At 52.2% G+C, this 16,249-nt stretch overlaps 1 protein-coding gene across 1 annotated transcript in view; it reads left to right on the forward strand.

Annotated features, from left to right (window-relative positions):
• Positions 1–16,023, forward strand: part of Ppp2r2d (protein phosphatase 2 regulatory subunit Bdelta) — a 38,799-nt gene extending 22,776 nt beyond the window's left edge. Inside the window, exons 4-9 of the mRNA XM_048791455.1 lie at positions 2,365–2,530; positions 2,918–3,030; positions 5,642–5,819; positions 7,381–7,545; positions 9,290–9,551; positions 14,376–16,023. Of these exons, the coding sequence (XP_048647412.1) occupies positions 2,365–2,530; positions 2,918–3,030; positions 5,642–5,819; positions 7,381–7,545; positions 9,290–9,551; positions 14,376–14,655 (1,164 nt within the window). The 3' untranslated portion in view covers positions 14,656–16,023. The remainder of the gene's footprint in view (positions 1–2,364; positions 2,531–2,917; positions 3,031–5,641; positions 5,820–7,380; positions 7,546–9,289; positions 9,552–14,375) is intronic.
• Positions 16,024–16,249: the final 226 nt, after the last annotated feature.

Raw genomic sequence — 16,249 nt, forward strand, 5'->3', positions numbered from 1 at the left:
TGCCCTGTGGTGCCCTGGTCCAGTACAGCTGGGTAAACCCTGGCAACTTGTTTTCCTCTGTCTTCATGCTGTGGATTCCGGAGGAAGGGCTGTTTGGTTCTATCCACTGTTTGCTCTCTCCCTGGCTTTGGTAGGGTAGGGATGGATTACACGCCCATCCCTGGCAGACCTGCCATCCTGGTGTTACAGCACTGAGCTGAGAAGCTGGAGCGGCCAGTAGCTAAACCGCCACACCTCAGCTCAGAGGTGTCCAGATGTACGTCCTGGTTTAGAGCAGGAGTCGGGCTGCTCGAGACACTGTTGAGACACTCTGGCCTCCAGGAAGGTGGACGGTAAGGGAGCAATCTGGCAGTGCGAAAAGGACGAGCCCTCCTATAGGTTGTCTCTTAGGGAGCCCCCATGTGAGAGGAAGGCGGCTCTGTTTAATGGTGTGTGTCTGCAGTCTGCCCAGCATGCAGCTCCACCCTGCAGAAGCAGATCTGCGCACTGCATGCAGTTAAGTCAGAACCCTGCTTTCCACCCAGCACCCCTTCCTGTTTGCCCCAGCCCCCTGAAGCCTTCCCTCAGAACCCTTCTCCCTGGGTAAGGGAGGAGGTCTCTCTATAGGGCCTTGGGACTGCTGGGCCATCTTGGGCTTTGGCAGTTTGTGAGGGTCGAGGGTGGTTGTGGTGGGGGCACAATGCTGTTCTGGGTCCTGGTCGGAGTGGCTCAGGCAGCAGACACTGCTGATTTTTCTTGGTGGAGGAATGCCTCAGGCATGGGACTGACTTGTTGGTGCAGATCTTTCTTTTGAAATAATAGTTTTGCTGTTTTCTTTTGTAAGTCGGAACCGTCTGTTGGTGGACTGTGCTTTCTTCTAGAGGAGTGAGGCCTGGCCAGGAGGGAGAGCTGAGTGGATTAGCCTAACACAGCACACTGGGGAAAGCCACCTGGTGGGGGGCTTCCAGCTCCTGCCAGCGAGCCCTGGATTCAGGGCTGTGCAGGACGTGGCGCTCAGCAAGGGACAGGTTCAGGTGGTTTGGGAGATGCCTTCTCATAATATTTGATCATAATTCAGAAATATAAAGAAGTGCCCATCTTGACATAAAGATTTGTTGAGTTCCTGTACCTTGAGATACAGACTAAAGTGCCAAAATGTAGAATTTTTAGGTATGGATTATAGAGCAAGAATTAAACAAAAGATAGGGTATAGCTCAGAGGCTTGCCTGACATGTGAGGTCCTGGATTCCGTCCCCAGTACTGGAAAAAGGGGAAAATACAGGAAATACTCAGGCTGCAAATGACACTTCATGGTACCCACTTCAGCGCCCCTGGCCCCCATCTCCCTGAATGGCCCTGCCCTCCCACAGTTACCAGGTCTTGGAAGGTGGCATGTGTCTTCTCAAGCACGTTTTCTCTCTACTGTGACCTGTAGAACTGCTCTGTGTGTTTCAGTTCTCGCAAGCAGCACCTCACCAGGGACATTTTTGTGTAGAGTCTGTCTGCGGGTCTCTGTGCTTTCCTGCTGTGTGGTTTGCCTGGATGGCTCTGCCGCTGCCACGGGGTGTGTGCTGTGTCTGAGTCACTGCCACAGAGCTGGCGTAGCCCCTGGCTCTGTTGGGCTCCTCTCCCACTGACTTGGGCCACTAGCACTGATCCTCTGTGGGCCTAGATGTCCACCTGGCAGGACAGAGGCAGGCAGGCAGCAGCTCACACTTAGGTATCCATCTAGGCGGGGTCTGCCAAATGGAGCCTGCTGCATATGCAGCCTGAACATGGGAATAGAAGGGCTGGGAAATGCCTGTTTCTTTTCTCTGAGTACGTTAATTCTGAATTTAATCTGTGTGAGATTTTTTTGACCCAGGATTGCCCCTTCTGCTCCATACTGAGGCTAGAACCCAGGGGCACTCTCCCACTAGGCTGCATCCCCAGCCCTTTTTAAAATTTTGAGATAGGGACTTGCAAAGTTGCCAAAGCTGGCTTTGAACACATGATCCTCTAGCTGCAGGCGCCCGAGTTGCTGGGATTATAGGCATATGCTGTTGTACCCAGTAACCCAGAGTTTTTGTTTTTGTTTTTGTTTTTGTTTTAACTTTTAAAAATGTTGCTGGGCACAGTAGCCATGCCTGTAATCCCAGCAGCTTGTGAGGCTGAGGCAGGAGGATTACAGGTTCAAAGCCTGCCAAGCCAGCTTCAGCCACTTAGCGAGACCCTGTCTCAAAAAATAAAAAGGATTGGGGATGTGGTTCAGTAGTTAAGCAGCCCTGGGATTCAATACCCAGTACCAAAAAAGTGGGTGTGGTCACATGGTGCTCACATTTGTATTGCCATGTTCTCGCCTGACTGGGCTTCACTCAGTAAAGTAGCTGTCATGTTTTCTTGCAGAATAAAATCCGCCCTCATTCCAGGGGAGAATATAATGTTTACAGTACCTTTCAAAGTCATGAACCAGAGTTCGACTATTTGAAAAGTCTAGAAATTGAGGAAAAGATTAATAAAATTAGGTGGCTGCCACAGCAGAATGCTGCTCATTTTCTACTGTCTACAAATGGTAAGAGTTTTTTATTGAGTGACTGTTTGATTTAGAATTTTGTTTTTAACCTTCTGTATATGTGGATTTCTTTTTTTCTAGAAATTGTTTCTGGCTTAAACTTTTGGAAGAGTAAACAAATTATCAGCCACAGTGGCAAGTGATAAGTTAAAGATTCAAAATGTGCCCTCCAACAACCAATACTGCATCCACTACTCTGCACATGTGTCTGCATTTTTATTTTACCAAGAAAAACGTTCATCTATAATTGGAAATGTTCATATTTAAAGACCCCTCCCAGCCTAGACACCAACAGAACCTCAGTTTTTAGTATGATACCTAAGTAATAATAGTGGTGCATGTTAATGGTTTTTCTTTTAACATGAAGAATGAGGTTTTTATTTGCAGATAAAACTATTAAATTATGGAAAATAAGTGAACGGGATAAAAGAGCAGAAGGTTATAACTTGAAAGATGAAGATGGACGACTCCGAGACCCATTTAGAATCACAGCACTGCGGGTAGGTGCGCCCTCCGCTTTCTTTAAACTTCCCAGCCTCGTTACCTCAGCTGTCTGGCGGTGCTGTGGATGACAGGGAGCCCTGCCTTCTTGACCCAGGAGGTGCTCCTCACGAAGCAGTCGCCTTCGTGTGTGTGTTCAAGGGGGGACTCTGCAGGTTTCCACCAGGCAGAAGTGACGTGCTGCTCAGAGGTACAGCTGAGGTGCCAGGGAGAGTTCACACCCAGCCCCGTGGCAGAGCGCTTCCCTGGGGGCAGCTCAGGCTGCAGCCTGGAAGTCGGACTGTGGGCAGAGGGTGCTCTGTGGTGGTGTTCCTGGAGTCCTGCTCAGGAGCTAAGGCACACTCTGCTGTTGCTGACTTTTTTGCATCAGGGTGTCCGTGAGCATCATTACTTCTAATCGTTAGATTCTCCCCTTACGTTTTGGTGCCCCCATGTGTAGTATGGAGTGACCATAATTCATCAATTCCTGTACTAGACTTTTTTCATGTTTTGACATCTGTATAGTTGCATAAACCTTACAAATCTCAGTGTCTTGTCATCGTTCTGGTTGAAGGGTGTCTTAAGACACAAGGCTTAAGCTGACTAGACTTGTGCCCAGATAAAACAGGGAAAGTGCTGCCGGGGGTGGAGCCCAGCCTCGGTCCCAGGGGCTGCGGCTACTATTTAGAAAACCGTTGGCTGCTGATTTCTCAATGAGGTTTAAGCCCTGGTTATATATACTCTTGCTCGTCAAAGAAAGACTAGTTAGTGAGCACATTCCAAATCAGTGGTCAAGGGAGATCCCAGAAAGGGTGCTATCCACAGATCCCCACCCCAACACACTCCAGGCCCCAGTGGGCATGCTTGCAGCCCAGAGTGGGCATGGCCTGTTCTGGTGCCATTCTTGAACTGCACCAGGAGGGTGGTGACAGAGCAGCAAGGCCATCTCCACCTGCAGTAGAGAGTAGGTGCAGCTGGGGTGAGAGCATCCCAAGCACAGTCCTCGAACTCCCTGCCTGTGTTGCTACTCCCTCATTTCCAGGGTCTTTGTTGAGGCTGGGGAAGGTGGTGTCATTTGCTCAGATCAGTTTATGGGAACTCAGATGTTCTGTTGAAAACGCCGGCGGTTTCTGATATGCCACGCTGCTGCAGGTGTATCCACCAATCTACAGGAGTCGTGTGGTGGCAGTCTCACTAGTGTTGAGGACCCATCACAGCCATCGTCAATGCTCTCAGTCTTGTGAAGTAGGAGTTTGGGTGACACGGGTCATCCTAAGTCCTGTGCCATCTGTCCCTCTCCCACCAGCTGTGTGTACAGCCCTCTCAGGAATCCATGTTGCTCCCAGTCAGACCCTGCACCACCCCAGAAGCTCACCTGCTTGTTTTGGAGAAACTGCAGGTCCTATGTGGCCCCTTTAATAGCATCATCCTAAATAAAACCATACGTGAGGGGCCACAGGAAACTGATGAGCACAGTTGGCCACCATGTGAGGATGCGGGGTCAGGGCCAGGGGGCTGTGTTTGTGAACCGAGGTCTGTCTAATAGACTCACAGAGGACTATTACCTTGACTGAGCCTACCTGGGCAGGAACCCGAATGTCACTGTTTTAATTTTTTTCTTTTAGTGCCAGAAAAGGGATTTGATTACAAGAAGGACTCAGCATTATTAGTTGCCCTGTGTTCTGATCAGAGACTTGTCAGAGGGTCCTGGCACATGTGCTTTATTCCTGTGCACGGGAGAGCCGACACTCCTGTTCCTGGGAAATGAACCCAGGGCACTCTACCACTGAGGCACATCCCCAGACCTTTTTATTTTTTTATTTTGAGACAGAGTCTCACTAAGTTGCCTTGGGCCTAAGTTGCTGAGGCTGATCTCAAATTTGTGATCCTCGTGCCTGAGCCTCCTGAGTAACTGAAATCATAAGTGTGCATTAGCACCCAGCTCCCCAGCTTATTTTTACAGAATTTGGGGAAGACTCAGATGAGAGATTTCTTCCTGCCTTCAAGGCTCCCTTCTGATGTCTGGTTACCAAAAAAACAGACAACACTATTCCTCGACTTTCCTTTTGCTTGGTGAGGGTCAGGCCTGCAGTCTTGCTTCTGTTCTTGGCGCAGTGCGCTCTGGCCAGGCACCCTCCTCCTCCTCGTTTCTTTGGCACAGCAGCCTGTTTTTTGGAGCCCCTCAGGCACAACACTCAGCACAGGTATGGGGAGGGTGCCTTTGTGGCTTTTCTTCTTAACCTTCAAGTGAAGGGTGTGTACGTGCCCAGAAATGCAGCTGCTGTGGAAGTACTAGCCCTGGGGTGCTCAGACTGGACATGCCACATACTAGCCCCGGATCAAGAAGGGGAGCAGCCTCAGCTCCTCTGAGGGGCCCACATGCGAGCACTGAGTGCAGCGGGAGAGGCTGTGCTCCAGCTGCAGGCGCTGGCACCGCAAGGATCTCCTTGCCTTCCGGGGTGGGCCACAGGGACACAGGTGTCCTCGAGACGTGGGGTGCCTCTGGCTGCAGTCCTGCTAGCTGGTCAGTTGTGGGTGTTGCTGGCCCTACCTTAGATCTGTCCCATACCTGCTTTACTCTTACGCTACCATGACCCTTGTTTTGAATTCCTATTTCCTTCCATTTTTTAGGTTCCAATATTGAAGCCCATGGACCTCATGGTAGAAGCAAGCCCACGACGAATTTTTGCAAATGCTCATACGTATCATATAAATTCCATTTCAGTAAATAGTGATCATGAAACGTATCTTTCTGCAGATGACCTGAGAATTAACCTGTGGCATTTAGAAATCACAGATAGAAGTTTTAGTATCCTTCACTAGACGGTGGTCTCTGCGTTTCCCTAGGGGGTGGTTCAGTCGTTTTCATGTGCACTTGTCTTCATGTAGCTCAGCATTGATCTTTGAAGACAGTTTCCTCCCTAATAGCCTATGAAGAAGTTCTCAGAAATATAAACTTCCCCCTATCTTGGGGAAGTGCTTTGTAGGGCATTGACCTGAAGCCCATGGCCCACCTGATTCAGTCAGAGGCAGTTTTAAACAGAGTGTATTTGAAAAATCAATGTTGTGGTTTTTCTTTAAAATTTACAAATGGTAATAGAGTAGAAAATAAAACTCTGATTAGAATTCTCACATTCAGCCCCATGTGAGAATTTTGAGCCCTTAGTGGCGTGGCCACTCTCCTGCCTTGGCCTCCTGGTATGGCCATCCCCTATATGTACCTCATGCCTCCTGCCCTCTGAAGAACTTCCGAGAGCCTGCCTGTGACTGGCAGGAGCTCAGGGCACTGTTTGCTGGCTGGTCACTGTCGAGGGCTGCCCAGCGTTGCCCCACCATCACATGAGTCTCCCTGCGAGGTCTCTGGGGTCCTTGCTCCCCAGTTTGCCCTGGGAATCGCAGCTGCAGCTCTCCCAGACTTCCAGCTCTGTCTCCTAGCTCCGCCTAGGTCCTCTCCTTTGCTGCTGCCAGCGCAACTATGGGTTGGTTGTGCCTCCAGCCTCTCTGGATGTGCCTTTCCCTCTCTGGCATCCCGTGATTCAAGTTGTGGACTCAAGTTTGTGCGTGTATTCTTAGTTGTCTCAGCTGGAAGGTGAATCTGGTCCTCCCCATTCCAGACTGGCACAGGGTATTCTGCCTACCCTGGGTTTTTCTGTTTTTTTATATATATATATATATATATATATGGAGGCNTTTGAGAGAGAGAGAGAATTTTAATATGTATTTTTTAGTTTTCGGCAGACACAATACTTTGTATGTGGTGCTGAGGATCGAACCCGGGCCGCACGCATGACAGGCGAGTGCACTACCGCTTGAGCCACATCCCCAGCCCAGTTTTAATATTTTTTTAGTTGTCAATTGATCTTTATTTACTTATATGCAGTACTGAGAGTAGAACCTGTGCCTCACACGCTAGGCAAGCATTCTACCACTCAGCCCCAGCCCCAGCCCTAGCCCTGTTTTTTTGATGAACCGATTTCTGCATGTGACAGCCACCTCTGTTGGCATTGTTCTGACAATTCCACAAGTGCTTACTTGGCTCCAGGTAATCGGCAAGGGAACCCTTTAGACCTGGCGGAGTTGTGTTCTATCGCGGGGACAGAGTGTGGGGCTCTGCAGAGGAGCCCTCCAGCGCAGGCGCCCATGGTGGAGGTTGGTAGGGTGGCAGTGCAGGAGCAGGGCGAAAGCAGAGCTTGTCTCCACACCCACCCGTGGCCAGGTGCCACGGGTGACATTTGAAGCTGCTTCCTGGTGTGCCTCGGGAATGTGATGTGCACAGTCAGCCTCCTGGGCCTCTGCCCCGCCGCCCTGGGGCCCCCCTGTGTGTCCACAGCACGCCCATCAGCAGCATGCGCCTTAACGCCTCCCTCCAGACATCGTGGACATCAAACCTGCCAACATGGAGGAGCTGACAGAGGTGATCACCGCCGCAGAGTTCCACCCACACCAGTGCAACGTGTTCGTGTACAGCAGCAGCAAAGGGACCATCCGGCTGTGTGACATGCGCTCCTCCGCCCTGTGCGACCGGCACTCTAAGTGTAAGTACCTTGTTTTAGTCCTCCTTCCAGCTGGGCTTCACCCAGGCCTGGTTCTGTTCCCACAAGCCACCGTCCTGGGCTGGCGTCATGAGGCCAGTGGTTCAGTGCCAGCACTTACCCTCCCTAGCCTCAGTGCCTCAGCTGAGTTCATCCCCGACCGGGTCCACCGAGCCACTGTGGCCTCCCCCCTAATGCATGGAGCCTGGACTGAGGCTCCAGAAGGCATTGGGCCTGATGACTTGCATTCTGCTCCCCCTGAAGCCAGTTCCCCGGGGGCACTGTCTGCAAGTACTGAGCCTTGAAGTCTTCTGGGGGAGGAAAGCATTGCATTTGTTTCATCTTTAGCCAGGAAGAACAGGCCTGTTGGGTGTGGTGGGACAGGCCTATAGTCTCAGGGTCACCGTCGGCGGAGGTGGGAGGGTTGCATGAGACCTCCAGGGCCTGTGCCATTGCACTCTGGGATATGGAGACCTTGCTGCCCTTCCTGGCCCCTGCCCACAGGGCTCTGCGGGTTTCTGCGTCCTGTGGCGCTTTCCCTGACAGTGAAGTCCCTGACCTGCCCTTCAGCAGGTGTCCCTGCTGGCGCGCAGCACCAGTCAGCCCAGGGCACTCCCTGGCTCCTCCCCAGCTGCCGTCTGCTGCCTGCTGTCTCCTGTGGTCAGAGCACCGTGCTCCTGTTACACTGCCTGCCATGAAGAAGTGTTCTCAGCGTTCAGCAGGTGCAACGTCCAGGGGTGGCTCGCCTATGAGCAGAGTGACTTAGTGGTGGCAGTGCTGGTTGCTGGCACAAGCTGGCCTCAGGTTCACTTCATGCAGAGACACAAACGTCACAGGTTCCTTGTGGAAAGAAGCAAGGGGAAGCCAAAGCAGATGATGGCAGCACACCTCCCTGGCCTGAGCCTGCTGAGCCAGAGCCATGCGCAGGGCATCTGGTGGCCCAGAGGCTCAGGGGCACCTCCTCCTGACCGACCAGGTGAAGGGAGCTCTGTCCAGTTTCTGTAATAGAGAAAGCAGGTTCTGAGAAGGCACAAGGACCTCTCACAGTTAGAACGTGATTTCAGCATTGAAGACAAAACTCCTGCTGACTGACTTTGGCCAGCAGAACCATTGTAACAGTTAAAATCTGGACCACCAGCCAGGGGTGGAAGGGCACACCTGTAATCCCAACCACTTGGGAACCCGAGGGAGGAGAATGGCAAGTTCAAGGCCAGCCTCAGCAACTTAGCAAGATCCCATCTCAATGAAAAGGGCTGGAGTGTGGCTCAGTGGTAGAGCACCGCTGGGTTCAGTCCCCAGTACAGAACAACACCACACCCGGACCATGGTGGTGGTCGAAGTGGTGGTCAGTCCAGCAGAGCAACCAGGTGTTGACCCTACAGAGAGCAGGCTCACTCTAAGAGGTCCCAAGCACCACACCTGTGAAAAGCATGTGTCTTCTAATTATGGACATGGACAGGACTGATCGTGGCATGCGCTGGCCCAGTGTCATGAGGATACAGGCTTCCCTGTGGTGACGGTCTCGAGCTGGGCCATGCCGGTGAGATTCTGGCTCGGCGTTGACTTGCAATCTGAGTGTGCTTCCAAGCAGCTGTCCTGGCTGGCACTGGGGCAGTGTCCTAGAGGATGCAGTTTTGAGGTTGAACCCTGCGGAGTCTCACTGGGGGGACTGAGACCTGCTAAACTGTAAAACAGCTTGTTTTCTGATTTGAAACAGAAGCTGAAAATATTTTATTTTGTTTTTCAGTTTTTGAAGAGCCTGAAGATCCCAGTAGTAGGTCCTTCTTCTCAGAAATAATCTCATCCATATCCGACGTCAAATTCAGCCATAGTGGTCGGTACATGATGACCCGAGACTACCTGTCAGTGAAGGTGTGGGACCTCAACATGGAGAGCAGGCCAGTGGAGACCCACCAGGTGCATGAGTACCTGCGGAGCAAGCTCTGCTCCCTCTACGAGAACGACTGCATCTTCGACAAGTTTGAGTGCTGCTGGAACGGGTCCGACAGGTGAGCCCGCGGGGCAGGAGCCGCCGTCCTGGAGTCTCAGCAGGCCCTTGGGAGGGGTGCTGCGGCGCAGAGCTGCAGAGGAGCACGCAGGGGCTTGTGTGCACGGGGCCTGGGGGCAGGGTCTGGAGGGGAGGGCACTGAGAAGTTGCTCCCCATGCTCACAGCACAGCACCAAGTGCTTTGGTGTCAGTTCCTGCTGTTCGTCATTACGTGTGTCCCCCCCCGCCCCCGTCCCCCCACAGTGAGCAAACAAGAAGGAAGTAGGGATCTGCTCGGCCTTCAGGTGGCCACCCTGAGCTTTGGGACGCTTGCCTTCTGTGTTCAGCTCCCTTTTGGTTTCCTGTGTCCAGCCTCATGCTGGCTGAGGAGCTCAGTTCCGCCACATAGGCAGCCTGCTCTCAGTCTGTGCACAGACTGACATGCCAGCCTAGAGCATGCGCAGAGAGGCCAAAGAGATTATTTTTCAGGTCACAGGAAGCAGTGTGATCTTTGTGCTGCGTAAGTTCCCAGAGTGACGTGGGGCCAGGCAGAGGCCGTGTAGGCCATGGGGTTGTGTAACAGCCAAGACACGCTGGTCTTGGAACAGCCTCTGCTTGTGAGGAACGCAGTGGACAAGCCTGTACTTAACCCGGCTCCTGAGGGTAGGGGAGGCCAGTGCGCTCGCACCTTTGGTGCCCCTGCTGGGCCCTAGGACTCCCCAGACTAAAATCACCTGTGCGACTCTTGAGGAAAATTACCACCCATACTTAGAAAATATCCACCATGGGCAGCCACAACAGCAGCAGAACTCCTGAGAATTGAGGTGTTGAAGTCGTGCATTACAGAATATAAAATAAGGATGCTTGAAACAGTTCTGCGTTAAAGGAAAGAACCAAACACCTGAAAAAGAACCACAGACTATTAAAAATGACCTAGGAAACCTGAAAGCAAATCAGACAGAAATCTTAAAACGCAAGATACGGCAGGAGAGAGTCCACTGTGGGTTTAGCAGCAGATCCAGTTCAGAGAGAGTTGGAATCATGATGGAAGGGTGAGCCACAGAAGCAGAAAGCCCGAAGGTTCAGTGTGGAGGAGAGGGTAGGGTGTGGCCTACGTCCATGTGCAGAGGAGCATGTTAAAGTAGCATAGCCAGCAGTACGTTCAGCTTAGGGAAGACCATGTGCACATCATAGTGCAGAGCAGGTCTCAAGAGGAACCTGGGAAGGACGCACATCCCACACAGACTGGCCCTTGGGGCTGAGAGCAGACTCCTGCAGCCACTATGGAGGTCTGTCTTAGTCCTGTGTGTGTTGCCATAACAGGATACTAGAAGCTGGGCATTTTTGATAGAGAGGCTTGCTTATCCTTCTGTCTAGCTCACAGGTTGAAGGTTGAAAGGTAAGATCAAGCGACTCCATCTTTTTAGCTTCTGGTGATGGCTTCATGGTGGATGGCATCACTTGGTGAGAGTACATGAGTCAAAGAGCAGGAGAGGCAGCCACTGGAGCCAGACTCCCTTCACAACAGCCTCCTGTCCTGGTAGCTAGCCCAGTGTCTTAACAAAACCTCAGTCCCTTTAAGAAGGCAGGCCTCTCGAGGCCCCCTCACCTCAGTTTCTGTGCACAGGGTTGAGTCTCACCTAAGTCTGGCTGGGACAGCCACAGGGGGCCTGCAGGTGTAGTGGTGTCTGTTGTAAGCGCCCAGCTGCCTGAGTGCTGGAGAGCACCGTCACCTGCCTAGGGTCATGCATTCAGGCAAGTGGCCCTGTGAGAGAGCCTGTGGGGTGAAGGCATTTTCAGGGGGAGGCAGAAGCAACTGTAACAGGAAACCAAAGAGAGAGCCAGACCCCGATGAGCTCGCTGCAGGCTGTTTCCAGCAGGGGGGACCCTGGAGAGAGGGTCTGGGGTCCAGTCGGACCAGCAGAGCAGCAGCAAAGCCATGAGTGAGTGTCTCAGGGCCACACAGATCTGTTGACCTGTGCCAGCTGGCTGGCTGTGCTGCAGGGACAGAGACCAGCCCTCCCCACAGCGTGGAGTGAACAAGCGCTGAGAGTTCAGGGCTCAGAAGCAGATGTAACTAACAGAGAAGAGTCCAGAATAAGGGCAGAGTCACAAATCAGGCAGAAGGCAGCCAAGAGCAAAACTGCAGCAGTGGCCTAGGCATGGAACTGGGGACGAGGAAAAGCGGACCTGGGATTTGGAAGATGAAACACAACTTGGTGATTACAGTGAGCTCCAGTCCACCCCTGGGGCTAGCCCAGCCAAGAAGAGGGGAGCCACTGCCACCTCCAAGAAACAACCTTGAGGCCCCAGCCCCACCTGCACCCCACAGGCAGCACTTCCAGGAAGAGGATCCTGCCCCCAGCTCCAGGTGACACAGACTTAGTGGGGGCCTGTGCCCTGAGCAGGTGGTGGAAAGAGCCATAGCAGGCAGGGCTCGACTCCCAGGCACCAAGAAAGGGGGTGTGCTCAGCTGCCCCATCCCTTCCCCAGGTCCTGTCTCTTTACCAGAACAATAAATCTGGCTTTGCTCGTAAAAAAAAAAAAAAAAAGAAAAAGAAAAATTCCAAGTCACTGAGACCCCCTCACAGCACAGCTGTGGGAATTCACAGGGCTCATCCTCATCCGCAGCCAGAGGTGGAGACCTGACCCTGCCCTGCCTTGCGTGGGATTCTGGTGACAGGGGGACTGGGAGGCAGAACCCCTAGCCCAGGTATTGAGGTGGGGGTCCCACCAGCTGTCCGTTCTGCAGCGTAGTGCTGAACAGCTGAGAGGTGGGGAACTGCATGTGTCACAAGTGGCTTCACGAGGAAGCCAACAGGACACAACGTGCCAGCCACACAGACGGCTCCTTTGGGTTTACTCGTGCTTGTGCCAGGGTGCAGTTAGTCTGCTAAGCACTCACTTAGCAAATGTCAGACCCTGGGTTTGACCTTGAGCACCCCCAAAACGAATCTGTGACGGGAAGTGCACAGCTGCTCTGGTGAAGGACTGCCCACTGCCCCACTGTGGGGAGCCGAGCCGAGGGCTGGCCTGGCTTTCTGGAGAGGTGCACGATGGGATTCGGCCTTCTTGGTGATGGATATGTGGATACTGGCCGCACTGTTCCTGATACCTTGTAGTTTATTTGAAATATTACAAAATACATTTCAGTAAAACATCCCCACGAGTATCCAAGACCTCTCCTGGTGATACATGCTGCATCCATTTACTCCTGAGGACCCTCCCATCATCTGGTCTGGTAGCACTATAGGGGCAAGATGGTGCAAGGCGAGGCTGAGGGCTGCTGTTGCCTGGCCCCTTGCCACACCAGGTGGTCGTGGCCTCTTGCTCATGTGTCCACATAGGTCTGCACTGGGCTGTTCCCTGCCTGGGGGGTGGCACTTCAGGGCAGGGGCCTAACAGTTCTCTGGCAATTGATTGCCAGGTGGGCTGGGGGATGCCCGCCTCTGGTGCGGGCATTGGCTATCAGGAATTTATAGGTATGCACTGTGCCTCAGATCTTAGCACCAGGTTCCTTGCAGGAGGTTATTTGAAGAACTCCCAGTGAGAGTCGCCCTCCTGTGCAGTCCTGGGTCATGTGTGGTCATCTTGAGACTCGGGCTCTGGCACTCGCTGGACTGGGCTCGAACACAGTTGCCTCTCCAGCCCCTCTGGTACCAGAACTCTGGCGATGAGCTGCAGGTCCCGCATGCACTGGACAGCTGTGTGTAGCTCTTCTTCTCTGAGTTCATCTTTTTTTCTGGTGAACCGTTGTAGACGAGGTGCAAGGGACATTGAAGTGTTTGCACATAGCGGGGGAAAGCCCCACGCCCTGTAAGGAGGCCGCCCTCGTTGAAGGTGGGCACCTAGATATGGCACCTCCCCTGAGCACCAGGCGGGGTGAGCGTGTTGAGATGCGAGCAGAGACTGGCCTGGCCTGGCCAGGAAGGTGGGTGAGTGCCATGGACCTCACCTCCACACCAGGAACTTCACTCACTTCGAAGCCCTGGGCACTTCCCACAGGCAGCATTGGATGTGAGTGTGGAGGTGAGCTTTAGGCAGCCATCTCTCCCACTTTTGTAGAAAAAGCCGAAGTTTTGCAGTGTGGTCAGGCCGTGTAGTGAGGATGTGTAGGTGCTTTAGTGGGTTCCTGGTCTCAGTTGAAAGTTATGATTGACACTGAGATAAAAGCAGGAAAGGTGTAGCAAATTCTGGATTTATGTAAAATGGGATTCTCCGCTTCTGCCACATTTTGTATTCAAGAGTTTCACTGTATGATATATATTGCTTCATGTAAAAGAAACTTTTTTGAAGATAAATTTAAAACTTGTTTGATTGAGCTGGATCCAGTTGTGCACACCTGTAATCCAGGCAACTGGTGAGGGCGAGGCAAGAGGATTGCAAGTTTGAGGCCGGCCTGCACAACTTGGTAAGCACCTTAGTGAGACCCTGTCTCAAAATCAGAAGAGTTGTGGATGTGGCTCAGTGGTTAAGCACTCCTGAGCTGAGTGTCCAATACCAAAAAAAAAAAAAAACAGATCAAATGCCAGTGAAGACGCATTGGCAGAGGTGGCCATGCATGCCGAGCAAGAGTGTGTGGAGGTGAGCTTTGGTGGGCAGTGGCAGTGCAGAAGGCGGAGCTGGGAGAGGAGCCCCACCTGTCCGGACAGGGACGAGCAGGTGGGCTTTCCCGTACTACTTAAGAGGTTATATGGAAGCTTCAGGGAGAGGCTGCGTCTCCTTTCTGACCCCAGCATCTCAGTCCTGGTTTCTGAACATGCCCAGGTGCTGCGGAGGGAGGGGTGGGGAGTACAGGCAGTGCGCAGCCGCCCAGCACTCAGTGCTCCTCTCTTGTCTCGAGCAGTGCTGTCATGACGGGCTCCTACAACAACTTCTTCAGGATGTTCGACAGAAGCACGCGCAGGGATGTCACCCTGGAAGCCTCAAGAGAGAGCAGCAAACCCCGAGCCAGCTTAAAGCCCCGGAAGGTTTGTGCAGGTGGGAAGAGGAAGAAGGACGAGATCAGTGTGGACAGCCTGGACTTCAATAAGAAGATCCTCCACACAGCCTGGCACCCCGTGGACAACATCATTGCCGTGGCCGCCACCAACAACCTGTACATATTCCAGGACAAAGCCAACTGAGGGAGCCGGCGAGGCCCGTGCCGCAGCCCAGACGGCGTCAAGGAGCTCTGCGTTCAGAGCCTCATGCCCTCCCATAGAGCAAGAGCTGGCCTCCGTGCATCCTGGCCTGGCCCTGCCTTCAGCCCGGGAGAGAAGGGTGCTGCTGCTCCAGAGCGGAGCCCACTGGGAGCAGAACTGCTGGACATTGCTCAATAAAGGCCATTACTCAAATAAATATATTTATTTAAGTCTGAGCTTCCTTTCCAGTTTATAGACCAAATACCTAACACCCAGGAGAAGAGGTGTCGTCAGGCCCTCTCCCCATCCCACCCTCCGCTCTTCCCTCTCCCTGCTGTCCCTGGTCCTGTGCCTAGATGTGGGGTGGCCCGAGCCCGGGCAGGTGTTCCCAGTCACTGCATCTGCCATCACACCTCCGGGTGTGGCTACTCAGTGCAAGCAGCACAGTACAGAGTGCTTTTGAAAACAGAAGTTGTTGTCTTGTATTTGCTTCAGGTCTATGTGATGAAATCATGCAGGGTCATTCTTGGGAACAATCTCAGAAACGCTGGTCCTCTTTGGCAGAATGGTGGCATGTGTGCAGTTGTTAGTTCTAACCCAGCTCCCCCACACTGTCACGCTGCCCTGTTTCTGTAGAAGTAGTCCATCTCCCCACCAGGCCGGGCTGGGCGGGGAGACCACAGGAAGAGACACTGCTGTCCTAAAACCACCCGGCTCCCAGCAGGCCTGAGTCACTACAACTGAAAACATGCTTTCTTTTAAAGTCTTTTTTAAAAGTACTTTGGGGAAAATATACTTTTTAAATATTGCTACAGTTACATGCATGCTTTCACACTGCATTTCAAGCCAGCAGAATTAAACCACTTTAACTGCTTGTGATGCCACCAGTACCTCGTGGTTCATTTCAAAAGATCTTTGATGTCAAAATCAAGGTTTTCCAGCAAAAGTTCAGAGGCGTACCAACATCAAGTAACAGAGATTGCTTCCATGGGATTGGACCCATGAGCCCAGTCACAGCGCCCCTTGCCCTGGGGCTGGAGAGCCAGGTCTCAGTGCTATCACTGAAATGAAGGTGTATTTTGATTACTAATGATATAGATATGCAAGGAAAAAAGTGTCATCATCCTGAGTTGATGTTAACAGAATGCCAGTTTAGTTCACATTAAGTTAGAAATTGAGAACATAAAAATACTTTTATTTTATTTAAAAGTAAGTCATTCTGTATCTTGGTTGTAATGCCATTACAACATCTGAGATGTGGAACAGTCGTGCAGGCATTAGTCAGCCCTGGTCCTTCAAAATCAGGATTGTATATATTTGTTTCAACTATTTTGACCAAAAAGTTTAATAAATTTTAAATGATTAACTGGATTTTCACAGTGTTTGGACAACTTTTTCCATTTTTAAAACATATTTCCCACTAAATAGGAAACCAGCCTTTGACGCCTGGGGACAGGCCCAGGTGAGTGCAAGTCCATGCTGCGTAGCTGCGTGCTCCTCGCAGGGTCACGGGTCCCCCAGGCTGAGTGCCCTGGCTGGCAGCCCTGCCCGTTTCCACAGGTTGCCTTCACTGCCGTGCCAGCATCAGAGGTCCCCT

Source organism: Marmota marmota, unplaced genomic scaffold (assembly GCF_001458135.2).
Source record: "Marmota marmota marmota unplaced genomic scaffold, marMar, whole genome shotgun sequence".
In the NCBI taxonomy this organism is placed as follows: Eukaryota; Metazoa; Chordata; class Mammalia; order Rodentia; family Sciuridae; genus Marmota; species Marmota marmota.